Genomic DNA, 14569 nt, shown 5'->3' on the forward strand with positions numbered 1-14569 from the left:
GTATCTGGGTCACACCAAATGCTCTAACTTTGTGAGCCATATAGTTCACAAGACTCACTCAAAATTTTGCCTTCTCATTTCTTCAGAAAGGGCTCTTCTAAACTTTCTCAATAATTATGCTGAATCCAGGGACTCTGATTAGCTGATCTTCTCCTAGGAGGCTTCTTCTATGAATGGCAACAGAGCCCTTTCCTTATACAGCTGAACTTGTGCTGGCTATTCACTTTTTCCTGAATTAAATAACATTGTTATGGGGTACATATACAGGTGGTAAAACTATTTAAAAAAATGTAGGGAGATGATAAACATGAAAGTCAAGTAAGGGGTTATTTTCAGGAAACAGCAGGGGACTACAACCAGGAGGGGCCCTCAGAGAGCATCCTTCTGGCAGTGTTGCATGACCTGATATGTGGGTACACGTGTTACCATTGCTCTTTAAACTGTTTATACACACAGAAGACTGTGTATAATACATTTCAGAAAGAAAGAATATTAACTGAAAAAAGGAAATGTAACAAAATTGGAAATAAACTACATTATGTGAAGAAAGACTAGAAAAAATTCTCAAAACTGAGTGTTGTGTTGTTAGGGTAATGAAATCATAGGAGATTTTTTCCTTTATTTTCCCAAATTTTCTGTGAACTGTATAATTATACTGAATCCACAATATTATTTAAAAAGGAACGAAATGAACAGTTATTACTTATTCACAACATGCAGGCTGGGAGGTGGTTACCTTTCTTGCTGCTGTAGTTCCAGTACCCAGCACAGTGTCTGGAATATAAGAGGCGCTCAACAAGTATTTGTTGTATCAGTGTTTTGTTAGGAAAGAAGGTAGATGTGACTGCAGTTCAGTCACCAGATTTTTAAATGTTACTCAAAAAGTACCATTCTTTTCAATGTTATGCTAATGTTCATAATTCATCGTTGGTTAATGTTAATGATTTTATACATAAATACTATGTATGTATTTATATCTTTAATTAACAAGGAACAAATGTGGGGAAGCTGTATTATATGTAGTTATCATGCCTAGAGAAAACTTTACCATCTGGATTACTATCACAGCACATTCTTTTCAAATGTTCTTATGCCTCATAAACCCCTATATTATTTTTATGACTTACAAACCTAAATCTACTAGGGACAGCAAACACCAGAATAACCAAACCTTTCATATCATTATTCATTTTAACTGATTTTATAGCTAATAGTTTTTTCTGAACCACTACTATGAAAATATTTCTAGAATAGAAATGACACCCAGTTGAAATGTTAAGGTTAGATGAAAGAGGAAAGATTAATGGGTTTCTTTAGTAATTTCTAAAATGTCTGTTTCTGGGCGCCTGGGTGGCACAGCGGTTAAGCGTCTGCCTTCGGCTCAGGGCGTGATCCCGGCGTTCTGGGATCGAGCCCCACATCAGGCTCCTCCACTATGAACCTGCTTCTTCCTCTCCCACTCCCCCTGCTTGTGTTCCCTCTCTCGCTGGCTGTCTCTATCTCTGTCGAATAAATAAATAAAATCTTAAAAACATAAAAAAAATAAAAAAAATAAAATGTTTCTTAGTAGGCTTTTAATTCAATCCATTTTCTTTAAAACTCCTCTGTAATCACTGCAAGTAAAGAAAGAAATGTGTTTTGATTTTGAGATGCTTCAAAGTAAAGATGAAAGGCAAAATGCTTTCTATTTAAGTTACATCTTACTTGTCACTTTTAATCTACACTTTCACTATCTTCACTGACATCAAAGTCCTTAATTTGAAATATATATCCTGATGTCAGTTCTGAAATTCCATACTAATGCAAAGTAGTGTCAGTAGTAATTCTAAGTACATAGTCCCACAGTAGTAATATTTGACCTAATTTCCTTTTCAAATTAACATCATAGATTGATTGCTAAAATAAATGAAGACACGCTAATTAGATAAACTGGAAATGGAAGACTGGCCTAAAATTAAAAATTGTAGATTAGTGTTTCTCAAACTTTAACATATATAAGAACACATGGGGATCTTATTAAAATATAGATCTGGTCCTCTAAGTTTGGGGTTGGGGGCTGAGAGTCAGAATTTCTAACATGTTCTCCAGCAATGGTGATGCTACTAGTCTTCAGACAACAATTTTTTTTTTTCCAGTTTTACTCAGGTATAATTGATAAATAAAACTGTAAGATATTTAAAGTGATTTGATAATATGTGTCCATTGTAAAAGAACTCCCACATCTAGTTAATTCAGACCACACTTTTAAAGTAAGCAAGACTACAGACCAGGGGACCGCAAAGTATGGCCTTTGGGGAAAATCTGGCCTGTTTTTATAAATAATATTTTGTTGGAACACAGCCATGCCTAGTCCAACATAATATCTATGGCTGCTTTCATACTATAAAGGCAGAGCTGAGTTTTCAACAGAGACCTGTGTCTACATAGCCAAAAATATTTATTATCTGGCTCTTTACAGAAAATGTTTGCTGACCTTTGTTATAGATAACATACAAAATGTACTACCCAACATAGCAAGTAAGAGTAAAGTAGAAGTGTCAAAGTTTTTCATGGTTTTCTGGGATTATACCCTTTTCTTTAGATTCTCCAGTTCTGTATACCAATGGACCTCTTTTATTTGTACAGAAACTAGATTCCAGGTGTTTACTTGCCATGTGATTTCCTGCTGCACAAGATAATTGTCACATTTTTTATGAAATAAGAAATGCTGATCAAGAGACTAAGAAACCAGGGGTACCTGGCTGGCTCAGTCCATGGATCTTGGGACTCTAAGTTCGAGCCCCCATGCAGGGTAGAGACATTACATAAAACATAAAATCTTGAAAAAAAATAACAGATTAAGAAACCAATTCATAAAGAATAAAAAGCCCTAACAACATAAACAATTACTGGTCGTCCTAGTGACCTACTGATCTCTATAGCCAGTTATCCTGGTACTTACTCTCGTTAAATCCATGCCCAGCTTCAGCTGTGACAAGAGATGCAGGATGACACTACGCTGCTCTTCCACAGCTCCCAGGTCATCCTCCTTGTTGTCACATGTATCCTCTACCTCATCATCTGCATTGATTTCTTCAGGTTCCTTGAAGTCAAACAAAGCAAAAACCTAGCGTTATAATTGCTTATTAAGATCCATTAAGAATGAAAGTCTCTTTTCTGTCACTGTTTCTTTGTGCAAGAAGATTCTTGTGTTTTCTTTCTTTTCAATATAGAGATTGGATTAAACAGCAAGCTTTGCAAACAGATAGGACAGACTTCATTGCTAATTAAAGGACAGACTTCAGAGCCACGTTAAAAAAAAAAGAAGAAGAAAAGCATGAACAGCAGACTTGAACACATTTATATTGGGCCTAAATGAATCTGGGAATGAACAAAAATCTTTCTAAAAATATGCCTTCCATCACTTGGCCACGAAATAGATTTCCATCATATGAGTCCATTATCATTTACATTGAACATATTGAGGTTTTGACATAAAAATAATATATAAAATACATATATTTTGTAAACATGGGATTTTTCAAAAAAAGTGAAAAATGTCTTATCTGAATCTCAGGCTTTGCAGGATTGGCCACCTGTTTGGAGCCACCACCAACACCTATAATTTAAGTTGAAGATGCTTTGAGAATAAAATATTTGCCCCATTTTTTTTAAAGATTGTATTTATTTATTTGAGACAGAGAGAGTGAGCATGAACAGGGGGAGGGGCCGAGGGAGAGAAACAAGCAGACTCCGGCTGAGCAGGGAGCCCGATGTGGGGCTCAATCCCAGGACCCTGGGATAGTGACCTGCCGAAAGCAGCCACTTAACCAATTAAGTCACCCAGGCACCCCAATATTTGCCCTTTTTTAAAGCTAAAACTAGGGACGTCTGGGTGGCTCAGTCAGTTAAGCATCTGCCTTCAGTTCAGGTCATGATCCCAGGGACATGGGATAGAGCCCCACATCAGGCTCCTTACTCAGCAGGGAGCCTGCTTCTCCCTCTGCCTCCCACTCTCCCTGCTTGTGCATGTGCTCCCTCTCTCTGACAAACAAATAAATAAAATCTTTTTTTTTTTAAGATTTTATTTATTTATGTGACAGAGACAGCCAGCGAGAGAGGGAACACAAGCAGGGGGAGTGGGAGAGAAAGAAGCAGGCTCCCTGCGGAGGAGCCTGATGTGGGGCTCGATCGCAGATCACGCCCTGAGCCGAAGGCAGACACTTAACGACTGTGCCACCCAGGTGCCCCCAAATAAATAAAATCTTAAAAAAATAAATAAATAAAGCTAAAACTATACAAGTACAATTTTAAAGTGACTGTACATGTCAAGTCTTACTACTATAATCTATATTTTGATATTCATTCATTCTTGGAGATGTCAGGAAGAAACTGCAGGGTTGAAGAGAATTCTAGGTGCAGATATCGAAACCCTATAGTTGCTCATGTTGTATTACTGACACAAAAAGGTTCTCTGCACAGTTCTTTGATCAATCATTTTCTCCTGAAAACCTGAAAATGTTTACCTTCAACAGCGTCTTAGTTCCAGATAACTGGTTAAAAGAAATTTAATTCTTAATCCTACTTAACCAATTTCAAATAAGTTTCAAATTCCAAGATTCTGTAGAATCTTTACGTTCACTTCTCATGTGTATGTAGGGCGGGGGTGGGGTCCCAGGTCTGTCAGTGGTACCTCTTTTTGTACAAGAGAGCTTTGGTATTACAATAGACTTTAAGTTATAAGGATTTTAGTATATATGCTGCTGAAGCGAGCACTAAGTTATGAGGATTTTAAAAAGGAAATGATTTTGATAATGTCTCTGCCTCTGATTTTCTCTTCATACAATTAAATCCTATCAAGTGAGAAGCCCATCTGTTCACTGTAGCTAGGCAAAAAACAATCCTAATCAGGCATAAAATCAAGAATATAATGTTCTCAAATATTAAAAATTATTAAGAACAAAATAGAAAACACAGCAACAGAATTAAAGAATAATGGGTTTCTGGTCATTCTTTTGTCTTTTTCTCCTTTTTCCTCTTCCCTTTTACCAAGCAAACCTACTATGCTCAAATTCTGATAATTTAATTAATGGTCTATTCATTTCCTCATGTTAAGACCACACAGACAACTATTGTTTGTATGTATCAGAACTACTTCTGCTTTTACAACCTTAAGGAGAGATCCCAAAGGCTTTCTTTTCTTTTCTTTTCTTTTTTTTTAAGATTTTATTTATTTATTTGACAGAGAGACAGCCAGTGAGAGAGGGAACACAGCAGGGGGAGTGTGAGAGGAAGAAGCAGGCTCCTAGCGGAGGAGCCTGATGTGGGGCTCAATCCCATAACGCCGGGATCACGCCCTGAGCCGAAGGCAGACGCTTAACGACTGCGCCACCCAGGCGTCGCCTACTCTAAATCAGTTGTACAATATTGTCTAATAAAGTTTAAGTATACTTGTGAATCTTTATTCACTATACAATGGGGGAAAAGTTGATCATCCTCCTCTCTACATATGGATACCAAATATAATTACTCATTTGAGAAATGTCGAGAAAACCCCTATTAGGTCTTGATTAAATAATGTTCTCCAACCCTCTGAAGAGATACCATTACATTTGGAGTCAGAACCTAGGACACAGATTAGTAATACAAATATAACCTTAACATTACTACATAATACAAAGTTTACTTTGTACTTTGGAACTTCCTCTAATGAAAATAATATTAAAGAAATAAAACATTAGCAGAAAAAATATTTAAAAGAGTATAGTTCTTGCTGTTTTTAGAAAAACGGTCATATTGTTTATTGGAACAGAAAAAAGAGGAATTGTATTAATTAATTACTGATTCTAAATCTTGGTGTGAATTCAAGAATTTGGAAGCTTTCCTTTCTTTTCAAAATGTCTCTTCTTAAAGGTCATCATCCATTTCGTAAAGAAAAGCTTAAGGTTTAAAGCATTACCAAAGTTCAAATGAATGTGCGCAAATGTCTAACTGTCCTATAAATCCAGAATGGTTAGCAGACGGTGGCCAGGGCTATTGGGTTTCTAAGAATTCACAGTATTTGGACACTGCATGGCAAAAGGGAACCCCAATATTCCACCAAACTCATACTAACCCCATTTTTGTCCTTCTGATTTCTGACTTGGGCACAAAGGAACTGTGGGCTTCATTCTAGCCTTACTAGGGTTTACTTTTTCCATCACCTGGCAGCAAAATCTCCCCCACTGTATGTCTGTCTCCAGCTTGCATTAACACTCATATTTCAAGGCGGCATGTGTGAAATTTTTAGAAAATTCAGGTCTATTCTGATGTGCTTGAGTAGTCTAGTGTCTTTGCAATTAAAAATAGTATCTGTGCGCTTATTTCTTTCTACTTAGACTAGGTGATATATCTGGTCTACTCACTATTTCAAAAGATTTGTAGAGCGCCTGGGTGGCTCATCCGGTATAAGCGTCTGCCTTCGGCTCAGGTCATGATCCCAGGAGTCCCAGGATCAAGTCCCACGTTGGGCTCCCTGCTCTGCGGGTAATCTGCATCTCCCTCTGACCCTGCCCCCTCTCATGCTTTCTCTCTCTCAAATAAAATAAATAAATAAATAAATAAATAAATAAATAAATAAATCTGGAAATATAGCAATTTTCTCCTCCCCATCTCTGTGTCCCACCTTTAACTTATGCCTCTCTAACCCCCAACATGCTTTGTATTCTCATTGAGAAGAGTGAAGATGTTAGAGTATATGATTTACAGTTTGTAATTTTCACTTGCAAATTATGTCTCTAGTCCTGCTCTCTCTCCAAAGCTTTGGTTTCATTATTTCTAATTGCTTTTCATATGTTTACAATCATATATCCTCCTCTCACATAAAATTCATCATGTTCAGGGGCTCCTGGCTGGTACAGCATACGACTCTTGATCTTGGGGTTGTTGAGTTTGAGCCCAACACTGGGTAGAGAGATTACTTAAAAATACAATCATTAAAAATTCAACATGTTCATAAACCATACCAAATTTTTTCTCTCAAAAGGCTCTTTCTTCCGAGTCTTCCTAACTTTGTGAATGGCACGATTGTACCTAGTCATTCAGGTTCACAAACTTGGGAGTTATCTTTCATCTAACCCTACAACCAGTCAATCACAAGTCCACCTGATTTTCATTTGAAATGCACATTACCTATTCATTTGTCTTCATTTCTACCTCCATAGCCTTCTATCGACACTTTAATTCTAGGTCGTATCATATATCAATCTTCTTAACCACCCTATGCTCATGATTTTCTCATCTATTACATTAAGACTAAATTCTTCTGTATGATTTTTATGTTCCTTGGAGGCACAATTTACATTGTATTTTATGGAGCAGTGGCTCCAGGGATTATCACTCTCCAGAGAATGCAGCATGAATGGTCATCTGGATTTATAAAATTCAATCATCCTGTGATCATTTTCCATAAACCAAGTGCTCTGCTATATTCATTTTATGTTCATAACAATCTTGTAAGATATTATTATCCCTGCTTTACAGATGAGAAAATCGAAATGAACTGGCTAATTATTGGTCCACATGTCAGGAAATGACAGAACCTGGGTTTAAAACCATCAGATAAGCTTTCACCACGATAAGCACATTTGCCTTGTATCCCGGGCTCCTGTTATTCCTCCATCTTGAGATTATCCTACTACTCCTCTCCTCTTCAGATCCTGTCTTCTTTCAAAGCCTGATTCCAATTCCAGCCTCTCTCCAAAGCATTCCTCATCCACTCTACTCAATACACCTCTTTTTTTTTTTTTTTTAAAGATTTTATTTGTTTATTTGACCGAGAGACAGCCAGCGAGAGAGGGAACACAAGCAGGGGGAGTGGGAGAGGAAGAAGCAGGCTCATAGCGGAAGAGCCTGATGTGGGACTCGATCCCACAACGCCGGGATCATGCCCTGAGCCGAAGGCAGACGTTTAACCGCTGTGCCACCCAGGCGCCCCTCAATACACCTCTCTTTATTTCTCTCAATGCCCATATCCCAACAGTCTAAACTGTATCGATTAAGACAGAAAAAAAAATGCTGCTTCATGTTATCCTCTCATTGTTTCAGTGTATATGTAATTGTGACTCCAAGCAGATTATTAAGTCTCTTCAGTGAAAGAATTATGTCTTTGATTTTTTTGTGTCTCCTCTAATTCCTAACACTGGATTTGTCATACACTAGAATAGCTGAATAAATACTAACTACTTGACTCTAGAAATGATCTGGTCAAAAAGTTGAAGGAAAAAAAATTATTTCATACTGTTTTTCTTCTCTCCTGTCCACACTAATGCCATCACCTGCCTCGTTAAGCCAAGGTCTTGGCCAGTTTTGGAAGCCTCTGAGTCATGTACTACCACTTCTTTTTTTTTTAAAGATTTATTTATTTATTTGGTGGGGGGGAGGGGTGGAGAGGGAGAGAGAGAATCTCAAGTAGACTCCCTGCTGAGCACAGAGCCCAGCTGGGGGCTCAGTCTCATGACCCTGAGACAAAATCAAGAGTCAGACGCTCCACTGACTGAGTCACCCAGGCACCCCATGTACTTCTTTTAAAAAGTAATTTATTAATATATAAATAACCATAAGCTGTGCATTACTCTTGACTCAATAATTCCACTTGGGACTATAACCTAAAGAAATAATCCAAATTAAGAGGAGGGAAAAAACATCAGATGACATAGTGTTATTTATAATAAAAAAAAATAACAAAGGGCCTAGATATTTAATAGCTTACTTCAACATTTAAAATTATAATTATATAAGCCAGGCAAAATGCTTAGAAGTATCAAGTAAAAAGAGCTTAAAATAAAACTATGTAATTATAATGACCATAAAAAAATAACACAAAAGGCAAAAGATCAATATGATTTTTTACAGTGGTGGAACTATGACTAGAATAAGACATTCTTTAGCTTCTGAGAAATGTGGAATAGATAATACTTACAAAAATATTATAAAACCCTGAGACTATGCTATTTTGAGTAACACTTAAAAAAACTGCTTTGAAAAAGTGCTTACAACAAAAAAGACTAAGTAGGAAGTTTTTAAACTTGTAAATTAAATAGTAAGCATCTAATAATGTTAAATTAAGATTTAAGAAGAAATGTAGGAGAGAAATATTATGCAAATAATCTTATATTAGATAACTTATTCTCTAGAAAAATAAAAATATGCAAATTGCAACTTTTAAATACAGTTTTATCAAGTGAAAGTGAGCCCAAACTAAAAAAGGCACATAATTTAACCTGAAAAACACAACGAGTACTGGTATTATACAACAGATCTCTTCTAAAGCCAGTGCTGTTTAAGTTAGAAATACAATGTCTAGAGTCTCAAGAATGTTGCACTGGTGGTGTTAGGATGACTTGCACGCTCTGACAATGGAAAGAGAACTTAACCTTTCCAGTGATTCCTAGTTTTTACATCAAAACCATATTTTCACATTACCTTACCCTTGCTAATGGTCCAGATTCTTCAACACACTGCTCTTCTGGGACCACCACTGGTTTACTTTGCTCAGTGGCAAAAGGCTGGTCAGCTCCATTTTTATAGTGGTTTGATAAAGGTATCTTTGGTTCTAACCACTCGATTGTCGTTCCTGATGAAGTAAGAGAAAACTTTCGCTGAAACTTGCTCATAATCTGGAAAGTTCAGCAGATGTGGATTTTATTAAACAATTTTGTTTTGAGCCCACAAGACTAAAAGCAATTCAACCTGCTAAGAGACTCTGCAAACAGCCACTTGTAGCTCATTAGCATAAGCACCATGATTGGGTATTTTACAACAGAGCAACTTACAACTTGAAATGAGACACCTTTTAAAAGAATTCACCCTGAATGGGACTGAACTTCTGGGAAATCTGTACAGCATAATGTATTCCTGCCCTGAATAGCTGACTTGCTACCCTTTTTGTAAAAAACACTGTCCCTCTCCCTAATGATCAAAAAATATGCAATTAGGGAGTCACAATTACAGGAGGAGCCTGGGATTTTGAAACAGAAGAATTTTCTTCGTTTTGGGACTGAACGTTACTCTCAGTAGCAATTTTCTAACCATTCAAGATAACCACCTCGATCTAATATAAGTATTGCAAATACATGTCCATTCCTCTTGTTTTTTAATCCTATAAAGAAGGTCCATATACTTTTAAACTGAAAGGCTTTTCTACTGAATAAATAATAGCTGACCCAATGAAAGACAGTCACATTTAGAGACCTGTCATCTTCTCAGTTAATGACTCAAATGTCTCTTATTACCCTCAACTAGTTTAACAAAGTGGATTCTATGCCTAATCAATAATGGAAAACGTTCCATTTGATTTCAGAGGCTGATCTAGGTTTCACAGAAGCTTGATTATTAGAGTGCTACAATTAGAGATGTTAGACTACTACAGCAGAAGTTACAAAGAGTAGGGAATTTACTCGGTCTATAATGAAATGCCAGACTTCAGTGCAGGAATAAATTACTAAGTACCTACCAGGCTACCAGAGCATCCTGCCTTGCCACTCAGGCCAGTCTCTCAGGGAATAACCTGGGTAAGTTCAAGAGGCCAGTTTCTAAAGTCCAAAGAAATGAAAACGTTTTGCTCCTACCTTAAAATGTTTCTTCTTACTATCAATATCTAGATGTCTTTACTTCTAAAAATAAAATGCACACAAACACTAAATATAAGAGATCCATTTTAAGAGATTGCTCAATTGATTGGAAACCACAATACTCTTTATCAAACCAATCATTTGGTCTCAAGACTCCTCTAAATAATGATCCCTTGGACAACATACATTAAGACCTAATGGGACTAAACACTAATTTAAATTTAGCTCTCATTTCTTGTGTCATCTCAAAATTTGAGTGAAAAGGTAATTCAGTTTTTCTTTCCACAGTTCTATTTTTATTCTCAAGTGACTGAAGAATACATTTCTATAGATCTAATTTGGAAAATGACTGCTTATGTAAGGAATACCAATACTGGTTAATCAACTCCACCAAATATCCACAAATCCATGCTCCAAAACATAGTAATGAGAGAGAGCAACTTTTACTTTAAACACTTCTATAAAGTTTACAGTCTCTTTCATTTTTTAACTAAAAAATGCAAATTTATATTGTACGTGCTTCACTCATCATGAAGCAATCATTTAAAAACAGTTGTGTATTAAACTACACAAAAGAAATTTCTAAGAATTAAAAAATTATATACATTTAATTATCAAGTATTAAGCATCTAGTATCTAGCACTGTGCTAGCTGATGTGTTTTGTAAAAATTAAGTAGCATCAACTGAAAACAAATTATCATTTTCCTGACATTATTATTATAAACACTAGAATTAAACCAAATTTCACAGCTCAAGATAACTCATCCAATGTTCAACACAGGAGAACAGTTAAGTAAACCAAAGAACTATCCCTTCAAAGGAATATAGTGCAGCCAACAAAAACAGTGTTTACCAAAAGCATAACATAAACTGGAAAATATTCTTACATTAAAAGTATAAGATAAAAACATATATTTTCTAATAACAATGGGTAAAACAAACAAAAACTAAGGAGGAAAGAAAACTTGGTGGGGTATGTACTACTATTAACAGTGGCAATTTCTGGTTGGTAGGATAATGCATGATTTCTTTCTTTTTTTCAATTGTGTAATAGTTCCTTTTTTTTAAAGATTTTATTTATTCATTTGACAGAGAGAGACAGCCAGTGAGAGAGGGAACACAGGCAGGGGGAGTGGGAGAGGAAGAAGCAGGTTCCCAGCAGAGCAGGGAACCTGATGTGGGGCTCGATCCCAGAACCCTGGGATCACGCCCTGAGCCGAAGGCAGACGCTTAACGACTGAGCCACCCAGGCGCCCCAGGTATGTGTGCTGCTTTCTAAACAGGAAAAAATTTATATATTACTTACAATTCCCCCAAGGCCCCAGTCCATATTCACAACTCACAACTTAAGCCAGTCCATCTCTTCTGAACACCCTCTCCTCGCTCTCTGACCCTAAGCTAATTGGTTTTTATAGCTTTTCCAGGCCTTTCCCAGACCGTTTTCTGTCAGAAGCATTGGTCCATTCATATATTCGCCCAAACCATTTTGTTCCCATTGTAAACAACACTTCCCGTATTACAGTTAAGTATTTACATGTTCGTTCCCAACTGGACTATGAGTTCCCTATGGGAAACATACATGGCTTACTAGTCTATACCTACAACTGACATTAAACATAGCTTATTAGCTTGAAATATTGACTTAAGTAGGCATCCATGAGGATGGAAACTATATTGTATCACCTCAGATCTGACTACGGTAGGGGTGCCTGGATGGCTCAGTCCACTGAGCGTCCAATTCTTGGTTTCTCACCACAAAAAAGTGAGAATTGTGTGATATGATTGAGGCATTAGCTTTGGTAATCATGTCGCAACGTGTATATGTATCAAATCAACATGCTGTACACCTTAAACTTACATATTATATGTCTATTATATCTCAATAAAGAAGAACATGAGTTTATTCATCTCATTAAATAGAAAAACTCATTTTTTGTCCTCACATGCAGTAACATTATTTTCCCCAGGAGATTAATTTCAACAAATAAGTACTCTCAAATACTAAATGTACACCTTATTTTTCAAACTGAAAAGTGACTGACAGACTTTAATATCTCTGGGTCAGTATGGATATAATGAACAGTGGACTAAACCAAAAGTTAAGAAATGGTCCCGATATCTCTATTAAGGTCGACTGGATGAATAACGATGCCACCAATTTTAGCACAAACAAACGAGATGTACGTTTTGAGTTCAGTTTTCGACATATGGAGTTGAGGTCTCCAAAGAGATATTCAATTATATTAAACATTAGCCCTAAAATCATTTTAGATTCTAAAAAGGACACGATAAGACTTTCTTTAACATTAATGTGATAATTAAAAAAAATCAAGAGGCTCATTGTTTTTCTTTTTCTTCTTAAGATTTTTTAGGAGTTAGAATTACAACAAATGCAATCTTTCCATGTTTTGGCACTTAATGTTAAATCCTACTCTTCATCTATAACTTACCTGAAGACAATGAGCCCTTCTGATGCGATGCATGCTGCAACTGGAGAATATGAAAGCAGTCGTTTAAGCAGTTCATAGTTGCCATGGAAGTAGCTTTGAGCATTAAGAGATCCTGGTCCAAGGAACTAAGATGGCCAGAAGCAGGAAGGCATTCAATTCGCCTAATTAAGTCTCTCTGTTGTCCTTCAGCATGAGACATCATCTAAAGAAAACAACAGTTCCGTGTGTCCCACTCATGAGTTCTATATATCATGTATACACACAGTTTCCATTTTAATTACCATACTCAGCTTCTGAGCCATTTTTAGGATATATTAGGCTTAGAAATCTACTTTATGTTTGGCTATTCTGAATTAATGAGCACTATTTAACAGTGTGTAATTGTGTAAATTGTGTCAATTGTGTAAAAGATGGTAATCTTTGGCAGCTGCACTTTTTCTTTAGAAGCAACAAAGCTCAAAAGCCTTGACAAACCTTTTATTAATAGTATACATTCGTACAAGTCATTAAAAGAACATTCTGGATCTTCTTCAATAGCAGCATTAAATATTTCATTAGTTCCCAGTCTGGGCTCTTAACCTCTTTCATCTGAGCACCTCTAGTCAGGCTCAATTTGAACTTACATTGAGAACATGATGGTTCTCCTGCTTCCTTTTCTCTAACTTTCTGGTACCATTAGCCTGATTGTACAGCACGTACTGGATATAAACTTTTCACGTTAAAAGAGTTTAATACACTCTGCTTTGATCAAGTGCTCTGTTCACTTTTCCTAAGAGAGCCAACAGAATAACAATGCTTGATAAGCAACCCAATATTTTTAAATGAAAATTGAATTTATTATGCTTAATTACTCAATTGTGAGCAGAAGGTTCTCAGATTGCCTATCTTTTAGACACTTTTTTAATTCACACAGAACCTCTGTAACAGAGATTCTTTTAGCTTTCAGAGACACTGTTCCAGATGATTTTTAATACAGTTCATCAGAGGGCTAGTAAGAGAGAGATGTAAATATCCTACCAAACAAATCAAGTGTCGTACATGAAATAGCCCCTGAAAACGTATGTCATAGCAATAGATTAAACATTCACCCTTATTAGAAAAAAAGGTTTCTGAATTAAAAGAGTGGATATGAAGATACCTATATGTACATATTTATACATGCATATACGTATGTGCTTTGTGTGTGTAAGATATTTTGTATACAAATGGTAGGACTAACGTCTAATAATCCAAACTTATGAACAGTACGAACACTCTTGCCAATAGTTAGGCAGTATTTATTGGAGTTAAATATACAGAGTTAAATAATTTATAATCTATGATCAAACAATTATGTAGATATGTAACCAACAGATATGTATAATGTGTTCAGCTGCACCTGCCAACCTCTAGAGAGGAGGGAGCACAGGCTGGACGATGAATTAATCACCAACAGGCAATCATTCAATCATGCCTACCTACAGAATCCTCCATAAAAATCCCAAAAGAGGAGGTTCAGAGAGCTTCTGGTTGGTGAACACTTGGAGGTA

The 14569-nt window shown here is 36.4% G+C and overlaps 1 protein-coding gene across 1 annotated transcript in view; it reads right to left on the bottom strand.

Moving 5' to 3' along the window:
• The window catches only part of OSBPL11 (oxysterol binding protein like 11), a 95125-nt gene that overhangs the window by 31245 nt on the left and 49311 nt on the right, over positions 1-14569 (bottom strand). Inside the window, exons 6-8 of the mRNA XM_040621357.1 lie at positions 13041-13242; positions 9447-9592; positions 2942-3082 (exon numbers count right to left, since the gene is read on the bottom strand). Coding sequence (XP_040477291.1) covers positions 2942-3082; positions 9447-9592; positions 13041-13242 — 489 coding nt within the window. The remainder of the gene's footprint in view (positions 1-2941; positions 3083-9446; positions 9593-13040; positions 13243-14569) is intronic.

The sequence above is a fragment of the Ursus maritimus genome, unplaced genomic scaffold, assembly GCF_017311325.1.
Source record: "Ursus maritimus isolate PB19 unplaced genomic scaffold, ASM1731132v1 scaffold_4, whole genome shotgun sequence".
Classification (NCBI taxonomy): Eukaryota; Metazoa; Chordata; class Mammalia; order Carnivora; family Ursidae; genus Ursus; species Ursus maritimus.